The sequence below is a fragment of the Mytilus edulis genome, chromosome 1 (assembly GCF_963676685.1).
Source record: "Mytilus edulis chromosome 1, xbMytEdul2.2, whole genome shotgun sequence".
Classification (NCBI taxonomy): domain Eukaryota; kingdom Metazoa; phylum Mollusca; class Bivalvia; order Mytilida; family Mytilidae; genus Mytilus; species Mytilus edulis.
This window is the reverse complement of record NC_092344.1, coordinates 84495004-84512898: the sequence shown is the minus strand read 5'-3', so window position 1 is coordinate 84512898 and position 17895 is coordinate 84495004. Positions and strand designations below refer to the sequence as shown.

At 35.2% G+C, this 17895-nt stretch overlaps 1 protein-coding gene across 1 annotated transcript in view; it reads right to left on the bottom strand.

Annotated features, from left to right (window-relative positions):
- LOC139492896 (tetraspanin-11-like) overlaps window positions 1–2700 on the bottom strand; it is a 28216-nt gene extending 25516 nt beyond the window's left edge. The window contains exon 1 of the mRNA XM_071281049.1: window positions 2419–2700. Coding sequence (XP_071137150.1) covers window positions 2419–2437 — 19 coding nt within the window. The 5' untranslated portion in view covers window positions 2438–2700. The remainder of the gene's footprint in view (window positions 1–2418) is intronic.
- Between the last annotated feature and the right edge of the window lie 15195 nt (window positions 2701–17895).

Here is a 17895-nt window from a genome sequence, read left to right as displayed (position 1 = left end):
CGGACGCCATCACGAGTTGGTTGACCGTTATGGAATAACCGTTTCACAAATGATATCGGATATGTTCCTTACGTCGTAACTACAATCCCCTTCCCTTTCATGAATGTGACCTACCGAATTAGACTATTTACCGGATTTGTAATCACATAAGCAACACGACGGGTGCCACATGTGGAGCAGGATCTGCTTACCCTTCCGGAGTACCTGAGATCACCCCTAGTTTTTGGTGGGGTTCGTGTTGTTTATTCTTTAGTTTTCTATGTTGTGTCATGTGTACTATTGTTTTTCTGTTTGTCTTTTTCATTTTTAGCCATGACGTTGTCAGTTTGTTTTAGATTTATGAGTTTGACTGTCCCTTTGGTATCTTTCGTCCCTCTTTTATAATTCTAGTATGACGTGCTTCTTTCGCTTTGCAAACAACACTGTGATAAAATTCTCGATATATCGTTCTTTTGCGCAGACTCAGAGGTATACATAATAATGGCTGTTACAATATACTTCCCACGTAAATCTACATGTATTGGAACCTATTTGCAAACAATTTGCCGATTGTAACTGTTATTCTTATTCGGATGCAAAATAAAAGAAGTAATGCACAAGAGTTCGGAGAAATCAACAGGATAAAAATCGAATATCACGGCCCAGGCCATGTGTAAAGTAAACTTGCCAACAATCTATGGCTTCCGTGATTTATTTTTTAAATATAAAAAAGATATATACACATTTCTAGCGTCAACAGACATTTACATCTTATTCTTTGTTTTCTTAACATTTTTTGAGTATTCATTGAAGAAATGAATTTATAACAAGCGATACGGATTATTATTTTGCACTTAGAAATGTTCGCGTATTTATACGATCGGTTACTAGTCAAAAACTAAAGTCAAATCTCTGTGGCAACAATACATCGGAATGCCCTCACGGTCATCGCGATGTAAAAGAGCGTCCACGCGGCGAGCTGATTATGTTCATAGAGATATCTATTTACCAACGGGAAAAGTCTTTGATATCCCAAAACAACTGTTTTTCTTCTCAATATTTTTTTCTATGTTGATAATAAATACATTTTCTGTTTGACAAGATTTTTGATTTTCGTTGTATCTGAAGTTGTTCAATTTATAGTCTGAGGCTACTCAGTTGGTATCTTCAAAGGTCGGGAAAACAGCATTTGTACATTTTAATTTGTTTGGAATATTTATTTTACCATTTGAATATTCATTACTATTTGGAGCTGTATTGGATTGGATTGTTTGAATGAATGTTTTTTTTTTTCTCTTTTAAGTATGATATTTTTTTGTCTATTTCGATATTACCCATGTGGATAGGCTATAGCAGTGTGACCTCAAGGTCAGATCCAGCCGTTTTGAAAAGGGGGTTCCAAACCCAGGATAAAAGGGGGGGGTCAAAGCATATGTCCCCATTAAAATGCATTGATCGGCCACAAAAAGGGAGTTTCCAACCCCCGGACCCCCTGGATCCGCCACTGGACCTATATTAGAATCTACTATTTACAACCGCATTTAAATTCCGCCATTGCACCATCATTTCAAATAGAATGAGTCGATTAAAACATGTGATTGCAAAACAATAGACTGAACAGGTTTAGTTAACACTTTTAACTATCAATAGGGTCAAGCAACATTTTCGAAAAGATAAGTTCATGTAAGCGTTAATTTTGTTACAGATACGAAATTTTAGTGATATTGACCCTAAAACATTAAGCCGGTCGTGAAATAAGTTTGTGAATTATGTTTGCGATTTTCTTGACATGAATTGTGACGTGTCACCGTATTCGTTTTATATGAGAAAACTATAGCAGTTACATTAGAAAAGTATCGCATTCATAATTTTTTTTATATTAAAAAAGCATCGTTTTTATCGATTCGCTTCTTCCATATAGTGTATACATATGCTAAATCATAAATGCAAAGACTTTTTACAAGTATCTCTCAAAACGATGGCTTATCAGGGTTCTCCTTTCTAAAAAAATCATAAATTGCACCTGGTCGTGCCCACATAAAGTTAAAATAAGGAAAACAGATCATTGGACACATACTGTACACGAGAGTAACAAGCTCATTCTACTCCGACTATGTAACTTTCAAACGATGATTTTTCAGCTATTAAAAGGAGAAATATAGGATTTCTAGTATGATCTAGTATTATTGAATTGGAAATGAAATAGAATTCTTTCATATCTTAGTTTAAACAATAGATAAGCAACAAAATAACCTAATAAAATTAAATAGAGATATCATCTTCAGTTTTATATGTCATATTAAAAATTAATCTACAAAATCCTCTATTTTTTTTTGTTGCCAAATTTAAGTTTCTACGTTGTACCAAGGATCTGTATATCACTATACAAATCCTTGATTGTACAAATATATACACACACACACATATATATATACGTACCGAAACAAATGCACGCCATAGCATGACTCTTTGAAGTCCACCTCAAACTATCACAACTTTAAATTCGTGTCCATTTTGACGAAGTGAAATAACGGATAAATTCCACTGTAACATAAAGGATGCCTATTTACGTAAACCATAAATCTTCATATCAGTTGGCAAATATTCAATTTAAACGTCAACTTTAAGTAATAACATCAAGTTTACTACATACTATTCGAACAATTTAACAGTAAGGATGTTATTTAATTGATGTACATCATGGTATGGATGCAAATTAATACTTATTTAGTTTGTACATTATAATGTTTGGTCTTAAAATATATGCACATACATCAAGACAGGTAATCTTGGTTTAAAGGCGTTGTAAATATTGAACAGTTTACAAATTATTTCCGTTTGAATACACAAGAGATTACTTTTGTGTTATAGCTGTTCAGAAAGCATGAATAAAAAAAACTTGTGGAAAAGGAGCATCGCAGTTTCACATTATAAGGTCAAGAAACCTGCATTTTCAAAAAGCAGGTTTAAGATTATATTTTTCATACAAATTTGGCACTTTTTTAACTTTAAATTGAAATTCTAATGGTGATGCATTATTATGATGTAATTTATTAGACTGTCACTGAATTCTTACAAATTGACTGCGGTGATAAATCGGTGTTAAAAAAAATTAAACATCAAGTTATCTCAAACAAATCCATTTTCTTTTAAAGCTGACATAATGTTGTCAGATATTTCTTTCACATGATCATCTGCTATGCAGTTCTTATTTCAATTACAAGAGTCTAGTAATATGAGGGGTTATGGGTAGGAAAGCTTAAATCATGTAAAGACAAAATTGAGGGAATCAACTGGAGTAATGGACCAGTTAAAACTCTTGACATATACTTTGGACATTGTAGGGAGGAATGTGAAAAATTAAATTGGGAAAATAAAATTGAAAAGATGAATAAATTATTTTGTTCTTGGCAAAAAAGAAATCTTACTACTTTTGGAAAAATTTTGATAATCAAAACACTAATTGTGCCCATTTTTACTTTGTGGGATCTGCCTGCATAGTTCCAGAGAAATATTTAAAAGAAATAGAAAAAAGATGTTTTAAATTTGTTTGGTATAATAAACCAGATAAAGTAAAAAGAAATTCAATTATTGGTCCATATGAAAAGGGGGGATTGGATATGATAGATATAAGGAGTTATTTCACTGCTTTAAAAGCTATGTGAGTTAAAAGATTAGTAAATGATTGTGAAGGAGGTTGGAAAATTATACCTGAAGCATTATTTTTATTTTGGGTCAAATTGGTTAGTGTTTCAAACAAACAGTGGGGATAAGCCAGACGAAAGCAATGAACACATCCCAGATTTTTATATCATATAAGATATCATTAAATGTTGGAAATTAACTGGTGGAGGTCTAATAAAAAAAAAAACAGAAACATTTACAGATTTAAGAAAACAAATATTATGGAACAATAAATTTATTAAATTTGAAAATAAAGCTATATTTTAAAAAAATTGGACTAAAAGCGATCTTAATTATGTTAATGATATCATAGATGAAAAGGGCTGTATTTCTCAAGACATCATTTTAAATAATCTAAAAAATAAATCAAAATGGATAGCTGAAATTAATTTAATAAAGAAATCAATATCAAAAGATTGGGCAGCAATTTTAAAATCGGAAAACTCTGTAAAAAGTATTGTTAATATCAAAAGAAACCAATTTATATTGGAAGGTTTACCTATAAAATTAGAATCAATAATTTTTTATATAAGTCTCTGACAAATAAAAAATTTGATCCAGCTATTGGACCCCAAAAATGGCTGCGAATATTTAATATAGATGATGTGTTATATCAAAACAATTTAAATATTTTTTTATTCAGATATTTAAAAGAAAATAAACTTCAATTTTTTAGATGGAAATTACTACAACATATTCTACCTACAAAGAAACTTTTATGCAGGTGGAAACTTGTAAACAAAAGTTCTTGTAATTTTTGTACACAAGAAGAGGATTATGATCACTTCTTTATAATGTGTCCGTATTTAAAACTTTTTTGGAATAAAATAGATGAAGTTTTAAAGAACAGTAAAATAACTTTTAAGATAAAATTAAGACACTTGGTATTTGGATATAAAACTTCTGACGAAGAATATTTTGACTTTACTTTTTTTTAACAATTGTTGGTTTTTCAATTTACAAAGTCTATTAAATATCTGATCAAAAGACAAAAAATGTCAATGTTTTCTCAATTTTTCTCAATGAGTTCAATAGAAGAGTATGTTTGAAAATTAAAAGTATTTTTTTAGCAACTATTAGAAAACATATGAATAGTCATACTAAGTGATATTATTTAAGAAATAATTCATGGGGGCTTGAATATATCGTGATTTTACCACGGGTTGGCCCTTTATGGCAAATATTTTACCCCTGAGCGATAGCGAGGGGTAAAATATCGGCATAAAGGGACAACCCGTGGTAAAATCTAGATATATCGTGATTTTACCACGGGTTGGCCCTTTATGGCAAATATTTTACCCCTGAGCGATAGCGAGGTGTAAAATATCGGCATAAAGGGACAACCCGTGGTAAAATCTAGATATATTCAAGCCCCCATGAATTATTTCGATTCTAATAGGACACATACGGCAATTCTTATGGGCGTCAAGTTGGTTACCTATTCCCTATTCCCTATTCGTTACCTATTCCCTATTCCCTATTCGTTGCATATTCGTTACCTATTCCCTATTCCCTATTCGTTACCTATTCGTTACCTATTCCCTATTCCCTATTCGTTACCTATTCGTTACCTATTCCCTATTCCCTATTCGTTACCTATTCGTTACCTATTCCCTATTCCCTATTCGTTACCTATTCGTTACCTATTCCCTATTCGTTACCTATTCGTTACTTATTTGATTTTTAATATCCTTCCCCCTTTTTAATTATGGCATGGAATAGTTTAATATGGCTGCCGTTACCATGGAAACGGCACAATTGTGAAAAAAATGAGTTTTTGGTTTTTGGTGAACTGTTTGGATATGCTTCAACTTAGAATCATCATATTTTAAAACAATGTAGGTGCCCACTATATACAGGTGTTGGATGATTTTGGCGATCATTGGAACTACTATGTTGCCATGGAAACTACACCAAAATTTTCAAAATTCTAAAAATGCTCAAAACTTCATAAAACTTCACAGTAATGATGAGCAACATTGGAGTTGGAATTTCCAAAATAGGTCTTGTTACCATGGAAACAATGCAAAAAGGTCAAAAATTTCAAAAATAAGAATTTTCCGCAAACTGGATTAAACTTTACAGGAATGGTAACTGGCATAGGCAGAGTTGGATTTTGAAGTTAGAATTTTCAAAATGGCCGCCGTAACCATGGAAACAGCAAAAATATCAAAAATTCAAAATGTTCAAACTTAATGAAACTTTGCAAAAATATTACTAGACATCTGTAGATGCTCTCTTTGACTTTGGAATTGTCAAAATGGCTGCCGCTCACCTGGTAATAGGGGGAAGGGGTGCCTTCCGTTATTGCTAGCAATTACAAATCTAGTTGTTAATAGTCTTACATATGGTAATAGTTCTGAATTGGTTGAGGTAGAATGATCTTTTTATGACCTATTTATATGTGTTTGTGCTCAACCGATCCTTTTACTTCATGTTCGATACGCATTTGTTCCTTACTTGTTTTTTTATACGTTCTACCTTTTAACTGCTTTATGTCCGTATGTTTGAAGATGGATCTTGGTTCGACGGGATGAAATCACCGTGTTAGCGCTTGCGTAAAAACGAAGATGTGGTATGATTGCCAATGAGACAACACTCCACATTAGACCAAAATGACACAGAAATTATCAACTATAGTTCACTGTACGGCCTTCAACAATGAGCATAGCCCAAACCGTGTAGTCACCTATAAAAGGCCCAGACATGACAACCTCATACGATTCAAACAACAAAACTGACGGCCGTATTTCATATACAAAAAAATAAACGGAAATATGTAACACAAAAACAAACGATAACTACTTAATTTCAGGCTCTTGTCTACGGACAGGCACATACTTACATAATGTGGTAGAGTTAAACATGTAAGCAGGGTGTACATCGTTTCGGAGCATGCTATTACCTTGTTTAATTCGTTCCATCACTCGCTTATAATTCGCTTATAATACGTGTATCTTACGTTGTACCTTTTAAAACATGATTTTCAATTGTTTTGTTGTCTCTGGTGGAAGATTTGGGCTCTTAGAGGTGATATAACTCTATAAGTGCATTTGTATCCGTTCCAGCGGTCGGATAATACCCTCTTAAATATTCGTTACTAATTCGCTTTTAAAAAGTTTGTTGTACGTTGCACCTTTTAGAAAAGGATTTCCAATTGTGTTCATATCTCTGGTGGTAATAATGTGTTCTTATAGATGAAATACCCCTTGAAGCGCATATGTACTCGTTCCAGCGATCGGTTAATACCCTGTTACCTATTCGTTACCTATTCGTTACCTATTCACTTATAGTACGTTTGTTGTACGTTGCACCTTTTAGAAAAGGATTTTCAATTAAATTCATATCTCTGGTGGTAACAATGTGTTCTTAGAGATGAAATGACCCCATTAGAGCGCATGTACCCGTTCCAGCGCTCGGTAAATAACCTGTTACCTATTCGTTACTTATTCGCTTTTAATGCGCGGGGTATACGGTGCACCTTGAAATAAATCGTTTTTTAATTGTGTTCAGGTCTCTGGTGGTAGGAATGTGTTCTTAGAGATGAAATGACCCTATTAGCGCGCATGTACCCGTTCCAGCGCTCGGTTAATACCCTGTTACCTATTCGTTACCTATTCGCTTATAATACATTTTCTTATACGTTTCACCTGTTAGAAAAGGATTTTCAATTATGTCCATGTCTCAGGTGGTAACAATGTGTTCTTAGAGATGAAATTACCCTATTAGCGCTCATGTACCCGTTCCAGTGCTCGGTAAATAATCTTGTTACCTATTCGTTACCTATTCGCTTTTAATGCGCGGGGTATACGCTGCAACTTGAAATAAATCGTGTTTTAATTGTGTTCATGTCTGGTGGTAACAATGTGTTCTTAGAGATGAATGACCCCATTAGAGCGCATGTACCCGTTCCAGCGCTCGGTAAATAACCTGTTACCTATTCGTTACTTATTCGCTTTTAATGCGCGGGATATACGGTGCACCTTGAAATAAATCGTTTTTTAATTGTGTTCAGGTCTCTGGTGGTAAGAATGTGTTCTTAGAGATGAAATTACCCTATTAGCGCGCATGTACCCGTTCCAGCGTTCGGTTAATACCCTGTTACCTATTCGCTTATAATACATTTTTTTATACGTTGCACCTGTTAGAAAAGGATTTTCAATTATGTCCAGGTCTCAGACGGTAACAATGTGTTCTTAGAGATGAAATGACCCCATAAGGGCGCATGTACCCGTTCCAGCGCTCGGTAAATAACCTGTTACCTATTCGTTACCTATTCGCTTTTAATGCGCGGGGTATACGCTGCACCTTGAAATAAATCGTTTTTTAATTGTGTTCAGGTCTCTGGTGGTAAGAGTGTGTTCTTAGAGATGAAATGACCCTATTAGCGCGCATGTACCCGTTCCAGCGCTCGGTTAATACCCTGTTACCTATTCGTTACCTATTCGCTTATAATACATTTTTTTATACGTTGCACCTGTTAGAAAAGGATTTTCAATTATGTCCATGTCTCAGGTGGTAACAATGTGTTCTTAGAGATGAAATTACCCTATTAGCGCTCATGTACCCGTTCCAGTGCTCGGTAAATAATCTTGTTACCTATTCGTTACCTATTCGCTTTTAATGCGCGGGGTATACGCTGCACCTTGAAATAAATCGTTTTTTAATTGTGTTCAGGTCTCTGGTGGTAACAATGTGTTCTTAGAGATGAAATGACCCCATTAGAGCGCATGTACCTGTTCCAGCGCTCGGATAATACCCTGTTACCTATTCGTTACTTATTCGCTTATAATACGTTTGTAATACGTTGCACCTATTCTGTGTCTCTGGTGGTAACTGTCGGTTCTTATAGGTGAACAAAAACTGTAATAAAACATATGTACCTGTTTCAGCGCTCGACTTCCTGTTACTTATTCGTTCCTTATTCGCTTTTTCATGATCCTAGCTAAGAAATGTAATTATAAGTATTGAACACAATTAAAAAAACGATTTATTTCAAGGTGCAACGTATACCTCGTGCATTAAAAGCAAATAAGGAACGAATAAGAAGCAGGGTATTAACTGAGCGCTGGAACGAGTACATACGCGCTAATAGGGGTATTTCATCTAAAAGAACACATTATTACCACCAGAGATATGAACTGAATTAAAAATCCTTTTCTAAAAGATGCAACGTACAACAAACGTAATATAAGTGAATAGGTAACGAATAGGTAACAGGGTATTTATCGAGCGCTGGAACGGGTACATGCACGCTAATAGGGTCATTTCATCTCTGAGAACACATTGTTACCACAAGAGACATGGAGACAATTAAAAATCCTTTTCTAAAAAGTGCAACATACAACAAACGTATTATAAGTGAATAGGTAACGAATAGGTAACAGGGTATTAAACGAGCGCTGGAACGGGTTCATGCGCTGTAATAGGGTCATTTCATCTCTAAGAACACATTGTTACCACCAGAGACATGAACACTATTAAAAAACGATTTATTTCAAGGTGCAACGTATACCTCGTGCATTAAAAGCAAATAAGGAACGAATAAGTAGCAGGGTATTAACTGAGCGCTGGAACGAGTACATACGCGCTAATAGGGGTATTTCATCTAAAAGAACACATCATTACCACCAGAGATATGAACTGAATTAAAAATCCTTTTCTAAAAGGTGCAACGTACAACAAACGTATTATAAGTGAATAGGTAACGAATAGGTAACAGGGTATTTATCGAGCGCTGGAACGGGTACATGCGCGCTAATAGGGTCATTTCATCTCTAAGAACACATTCTTACCACCAGAGACCTGAACACAATTAAAAAACGATTTATTTCAAGGTGCACCGTATACCCCGCGCATTAAAAGCGAATAAGTAACGAATAGGTAACAGGTTATTTACCGAGCGCTGGAACGGGTACATGCGCTCTAATGGGGTCATTTCATCTCTAAGAACACATTGTTACCGTCTGAGACCTGGACATAATTGAAAATCCTTTTCTAACAGGTGAAACGTATAAAAAAATGTATTATAAGCGAATAGGTAACGAATAGGTAACAGGTTATTTACCGAGCACTGGAACGGGTACATGCGCTCTAATGGGGTCATTTTATCTCTAAGAACACATTGTTACCGTCTGAGACCTGGACATAATTGAAAATCCTTTTCTAACAGGTGCAACGTATAAAAAATGTATTATAAGCGAATAGGTAACGAATAGGTAACGAATAGGTAACAGGGTATTAACCGAGCGCTGGAACGGGTACATGCGCGCTAATAAGGTCATTTCATCTCTAAGAACACATTCTTACCACCAGAGACCTGAACACAATTAAAAAACGATTTATTTCAAGGTGCACCATATACCCCGCGCATTAAAAGCGAATAAGTAACGAATAGGTAACAGGTTATTTACCGAGCGCTGGAACGGGTACATGCGCTCTAATGGGGTCATTCATCTCTAAGAACACATTGTTACCACCAGACATGAACACAATTAAAACACGATTTATTTCAAGTTGCAGCGTATACCCCGCGCATTAAAAGCGAATAGGTAACGAATAGGTAACAAGATTATTTACCGCGCACTGGAACGGGTACATGAGCGCTAATAGGGTAATTTCATCTCTAAGAACACATTGTTACCACCTGAGACATGGACATAATTGAAAATCCTTTTCTAACAGGTGAAACGTATAAAAAAATGTATTATAAGCGAATAGTTAACGAATAGGTAACGAATAGGTAACAGGGTATTAACCGAGCGCTGGAACGGGTACATGCGCGCTAATAGGGTCATTTCATCTCTAAGAACACATTCTTACCACCAGAGACCTGAACACAATTAAAAAACGATTTATTTCAAGGTGCACCGTATACCCCGCGCATTAAAAGCGAATAAGTAACGAATAGGTAACAGGTTATTTACCGAGCGCTGGAACGGGTACATGCGCTCTAATGGGGTCATTTCATCTCCAAGAACACATTGTTACCACCAGACATGAACACAATTAAAACACGATTTATTTCACGTTGCAGCGTATACCCCGCGCATTAAAAGCGAATAGGTAACGAATAGGTAACAGGTTATTTACCGAGCGCTGGAACGGGTACATGCGCTCTAATGGGTTCATTTCATCTCTAAGAACACATTGTTACCGTCTGAGACCTGGACATAATTGAAAATCCTTTTCTAACAGGTGAAACGTATAAAAAAATGTATTATAAGCGAATAGGTAACGAATAGGTAACAGGGTATTAACCGAGCGCTGGAACGGGTACATGCGCGCTAATAGGGTAATTTCATCTCTAAGAACACATTGTTACCACCAGACATGAACACAATTAAAACACGATTTATTTCACGTTGCAGCGTATACCCCGCGCATTAAAAGCGAATAGGTAACGAATAGGTAACAGGTTATTTACCGAGCGCTGGAACGGGTACATGCGCTCTAATGGGGTCATTTCATCTCTAAGAACACATTGTTACCGTCTGAGACCTGGACATAATTGAAAATCCTTTTCTAACAGGTGAAACGTATAAAAAAATGTATTATAAGCGAATAGTTAACGAATAGGTAACGAATAGGTAACAGGGTATTAACCGAGCGCTGGAACGGGTACATGCGCGCAAATAGGGTCATTTCATCTCTAAGAACACATTCTTACCACCAGAGACCTGAACACAATTAAAAAACGATTTATTTCAAGGTGCACCGTATACCCCGCGCATTAAAAGCGAATAAGTAACGAATAGGTAACAGGTTATTTACCGAGCGCTGGAACGGGTACATGCGCTCTAATGGGGTCATTTCATCTCTCTAAGAACACATTGTTACCACCAGACATGAACACAATTAAAACACGATTTATTTCAAGTTGCAGCGTATACCCCGCGCATTAAAAGCGAATAGGTAACGAATAGGTAACAAGATTATTTACCGAGTACTGGAACGGGTACATGAGCGCTAATAGGGTAATTTCATCTCTAAGAACACATTGTTACCACCTGAGACATGGACATAATTGAAAATCCTTTTCTAACAGGTGAAACGTATAAAAAAATGTATTATAAGCGAATAGGAAACGAATAGGTAACAGGGTATTAACCGAGCGCTGGAACGGGTACATGCGCGCTAATAGGGTAATTTCATCTCTAAGAACACATTCTTACCACCAGAGACCTGAACACAATTAAAAAACGATTTATTTCAAGGTGCACCGTATACCCCGCGCATTAAAAGCGAATAAGTAACGAATAGGTAACAGGTTATTTACCGAGCGCTGGAACGGGTACATGCGCTCTAATGGGGTCATTTCATCTCTAAGAACACATTGTTACCGTCTGAGACCTGGACATAATTGAAAATCCTTTTCTAACAGGTGAAACGTATAAAAAAATGTATTATAAGCGAATAGGTAACGAATAGGTAACAGGTTATTTACCGAGCGCTGGAACGGGTACATGCGCTCTAATGGGGTCATTTCATCTCTAAGAACACATTGTTACCGTCTGAGACCTGGACATAATTGAAAATCCTTTTCTAACAGGTGAAACGTATAAAAAAATGTATTATAAGCGAATAGGTAACGAATAGGTAACAGGGTATTAACCGAGCGCTGGAACGGGTACATGCGCGCTAATAGGGTAATTTCATCTCTAAGAACACATTGTTACCACCAGACATGAACACAATTAAAAAACGATTTATTTCAAGGTGCACCGTATACCCCGCGCATTAAAAGCGAATAAGTAACGAATAGGTAACAGGTTATTTACCGAGCGCTTGAACGGGTACATGCGCTCTAATGGGGTCATTTCATCTCTAAGAACACATTGTTACCACCAGAGATATGAATTTAATTGAAAATCCTTTTCTAACAGGTGCAACGTACAACAAACGTACTATAAGTGAATAGGTAACGAATAGGTAACGAATAGGTAACAGGGTATTAACCGATCGCTGGAACGAGTACATATGCGCTTATAGGGGTATTTCATCTATAAGAACACATTATTACCACCAGAGATATGAACACAATTGGAAATCCTTTTCTAAAAGGTGCAACGTACAACAAACTTTTTAAAAGCGAATTAGTAACGAATATTTAAGAGGGTATTATCCGACCGCTGGAACGGATACAAATGCACTTATAGAGTTATATCACCTCTAAGAGCCCAAATCTTCCACCAGAGACAACAAAACAATTGAAAATCATGTTTTCAAAGGTGCAACGTAAGATACACGTATTATGAGCGAATTATAAGCGAGTATTGGAACGAATTAAACAAGGTAATAGCATGCGACGAAACGATGTACACCCTGCTTACATGTTTAACTCTACCACATTATGTAAGTATGTGCCTGTTCCTAGACAAGAGCCTGAAATTAAGTAGTTATCGTTTGTTTTTGTGTTACATATTTCCGTTTATTTTTTTGTATATGAAATACGGCCGTCAGTTTTGTTGTTTGAATTGTATGAGGTTGTCATGTCTGGGCCTTTTATAGGTGACTACACGGTTTGGGCTATGCTCATTGTTGAAGGCCGTACAGTGAACTATAGTTGATAATTTCTGTGTCATTTAGGTCTAATGTGGAGTGTTGTCTCATTGGCAATCATACCACATCTTCGTTTTTACGCAAGCGCTAAGACGGTGATTTCATCCCGTCGAACCAAGATCCATCTTCAAACATACGCACATAAAGCAGTTAAAAGGTAGAACGTATAAAAAACAAGTAAGGAACAAATGCGTATCGAACATGAAGTAAAAGGATCGGTTGAGCACAAACACATATAAATAGGTCACAAAAAGATCATTTTACCTCAACCAATTCAGAACTATTACCATATGTAAGACTATTAACAACTAGATTTGTAATTGCTAGCAATAACGGAAGGCACCCCTTCCCCCTATAACCAGGTGAGCGGCAGCCATTTTGACAATTCCAAAGTCAAAGAGAGCATCTACAGATGTCTAGCAACATTTTTGCAAAGTTTCATTAAGTTTGAACATTTTGAATTTTTGATATTTTTGCTGTTTCCATGGTTACGGCGGCCATTTTGAAAATTCTAACTTCTAAATCCAACTCTGCCTATGCCAGTTACCATTTCTGTAAGTTTCATCCAGTTTGCGGAAAATTCTAATTTTTGAAATTTTTGACCTTTTTGCATTGTTTCCATGGTAACAAGACCTATTTTGGAAATTCCAACTCCAATGTTGCTCATCATTACTGTGAAGTTTCATGAAGTTTTGAGCATTTTTAGAATTTTGAAAATTTTGGTGTAGTTTCCATGGCAACATAGTAGTTCCAATGATCGCCAAAATCATCCAACACCTGTATATAGTGGGCACCTACATTGTTTTAAAATATGATGATTCTAAGTTGAAGCATATCCAAACAGTTCACCAAAAACCAAAAACTCATTTTTTTCACAATTGTGCCGTTTCCATGGTAACGGCAGCCATATTAAACTATTCCATGCCATAATTAAAAAGGGGGAAGGATATTAAAAATCAAATAAGTAACGAATAGGTAACGAATAGGGAATAGGGAATAGGTAACGAATAGGTAACGAATAGGGAATAGGGAATAGGTAACGAATAGGTAACGAATAGGGAATAGGGAATAGGTAACGAATAGGCAACGAATAGGGAATAGGGAATAGGTAACGAATAGGTAACGAATAGGGAATAGGGAATAGGTAACGAATAGGTAACGAATAGGGAATAGGGAATAGGTAACGAATAGGCAACGAATAGGGAATAGGGAATAGGTAACGAATAGGGAATAGGGAATAGGTAACCAACTTGACGCCCATGCAATTCTTTTGGATCGAAGCGCTCTAGGTGTAGGCAAATATTTGCCGTTCCCATAAATAAACGCACTAATAAACTAGCGTAAAAGAACGGAGCAAACTGCATTAGTGACATGCTTAAACTATTTAAAATAATGTATTTAGACAGTTTTGGATGAATTTGAATGATAACTTATTTATATGTCTTATATGATGTACAATAAAGGGCTTTTGCCACATTTTAGCATCATTTGTGTATGTTTCCTTGTGATGATTTTCGGATTCACAAGCGTGTATTTTCCCGTAAAATGCTTACATTCTAACGTCATTGTTCTATGACGTCGGGTATCTCATTCATAAAAAAGCATATGACGTGGGAGTACAATCGGAACAGCACTGGCAATATATTCATATTTTACCACGGGTGTGTACTCAAAGCGTTTGAAGGACGTCATGTTAGAAAATCGAAATAATTCATGGGGGCTTGAATATATCTAGATTTTACCACGGGTTGTCCCTTTATGCCGATATTTTACCCCTCGCTATCGCTCAGGGGTAAACTATTTGCCATAAAGGGCCAACCCGTGGTAAAATCACGATATATTCAAGCCCCCATGAATTATTTCTTAAATAATATCACTTAGTATGACTATTCATATGTTTTCTAATAGTTGCTAAAAAAATACTTTTAATTTTCAAACATACTCTTCTATTGAACTCATTGAGAAAAATTGAGAAAACATTGACATTTTTTGTCTTTTGATCAGATATTTAATAGGCTTTGTAAATTTGAAATAAATATTTAATTATGTTGTTAAAAAAAAAGAAAAGAAAAAAAAGTCTAGTAATATGGGGCCGGTTTCACGAAGCTATCCTATAAGACATGTCATAAGATATATCTTAGGACATGTCTTATGATCCTCTTATGACTAACCTATGACATATCTCAGACCTCGTCTCGAAGCTGTCTTAGGATGATCTTAGCTAAGACATCCTAAACCTTTCGCAAGTTCTTTAAATTTCAAATATAAATATGATTTACGGTAAAAAAAATTATGGAACGCCACGACTGCCTTATGTTAATAATCAGCATTATACGCAGTGTTCACAGCATCATATGAAGTGATCACAGCATTATATGCAGTGCTCACAGCATTATATGCAGTGCTCACAGCATTATATGCAGTGTTCACAACATTATATGAAGTGCTCACAACATTATATTAAGTGCTCACAACATTATATTAAGTGCTCACAACATTATATTAAGTGCTCACAACATTATATTAAGTGTTCACAACATTATACGTTTTTTGTTGTATGATGAGATTGATGTATGATGAGATTTAATGAATGATTAGATCATTCGGTAAACTTCGTTTTATAGCGGAAATTACCGAATCCATAATTGGTAAATTACGGTAATGCCCAGCAAACAAATTTAAAAAGTTATTAAAAGCATGTTCTCATAAGGTAGCATACAATATTTAAAACTGATTGAAATAAGTAAGGAAAAGATGAAACTGAGAGGTGAATGATTGAAGTAGTTCTGTTCGTCGTAAGAAATACGAATGGCAAAATGGAAGTTAAATAATAAAAAGTTTATATAATGAAATATCGTAGGAAAATTTGTATGATATATTCTCGAGTTCATTTCCTACTGAAGAAATTTAGCAAGGTGTCACTTTATAGTCCGTACTCAGTTTTAAAAAGCTTAATTACCTTTTAAATAAAACAGTCAGCTTTCTATAACACATAGGTGCCATATTACGCTAGCTTATATATGTCATGATAGAGTCATTTTTGGCATCGATTTTTAGAATTTGGCATTTTTACATGAATAAGTATCTAACAGATATGGAAAATGTAGTTTAAAGCATTTCACTGTAGGTGTTAAACATAACTTTACATCAATTATTCCATTTTTTTACAAGCTTTTTAGCACGGCAAGTACTAAGATTGTCTTCTAAATATGATCAGCAGTCTTATATAGAAATTTAAACTTTCATAGAAAAATTTACCCTTTCAAGACCCTGTTTAACATTTTCATTTAAAGTTATCATCTCTTATGAAAATTGAGTTTGTGGGGATGAATAAAACGTTTACTACGTTTGTTCGTCAGTTTGCACGGTACATACATGTATATATATAAAAGTGGTATGCTTGCCAATGAAACAACTTTCCACAAGAGACAAAATGACATCACAGAAATTTTAAACAGCTAAACGGCCACAGTACGACCTTCAACAATGAGGAAAGCCCATACCGGATAGTCAACTATAGAAGGCCCCGAAATGATAAACGAAAAATATTCCTAATTTATGTACAAACAAACGATCGAAAAACTAACATGTATATAACACATTAATTAACAAACGACAACCACTGAAATAAAGGCTCCTCCTGACTTGGGACGGCCACATATATGCAAAATGTGGCGGGTTTTAACATGTTAGCGGGATGTTGGTATCCTCCCTCTAACCTGGGACAGTGGCGTAACAGAACAACATAAGAACGAACTATGAAAATCAGTTGTAAAAGGCTTGTTAGTTTTCTCGTTTGAATTGTTTTACATGGTCGTATCGGGGCCTTTTATAGCTGACTATGCGGTATGGGCTTTGTTCATTGTTGAAGGTCGTACAGTGACCTATAGTTGTTAATGTTTGTGTCATTTTGGTATTTTGTGGATAGTTGTTTCATTGGCAATCATACCACATCTTCTTTTTTATATTAACTCATTAGATGGGTACCAATATAAATACATATGATCTAACAAGAAAATAGAGTGAACGTGCATGTGGGCGGGTACTTGTATATCCCAACAATAAAAAGACACTATAAGTATATAAGGAAACGTTAACAAATGATGCTAAAATGAGTTATATTAGCCGTTTTTGTATACATATGAGACATATAAGTACAATAATAATTAGATTAATCTAAAATTATCTAAATATGTTATTATAAATAGTTTAAGCATCATCATTTATTCAGTTTGCTCCGTTATTTTACGTCAATTTAATAGTGCGTTTATATATTGGAACGGCAAATAATGCCATCACCAAGAGCGCTTCGATCCAAAATAATTGCCGTATTTGTCCTATTAGAATCGAAATAATTCATGGGGGCTTGAATATATCTAGATTTTACCACGGGTTGTCCCTTTATGCCGATATTTTACCCCTCGCTATCGCTCAGGGTAAAATATTTGTCATAAAGGGCCAACCCGTGGTAAAATCACGATATATTCAAGCCCCCATGAATTATTTCTTAAGTGAATTTTAGTCATTATAATTTGTACAAAAAAATGTGTACAAAGTCAAAATACAAATTATTTGACTAATTGTTTAAATTTAAATATATTTCACTGATGTAATTTAATATTTGTAATATTTATATTCTATAAGCTGTATTGCTTACGAATAAAAGATTGT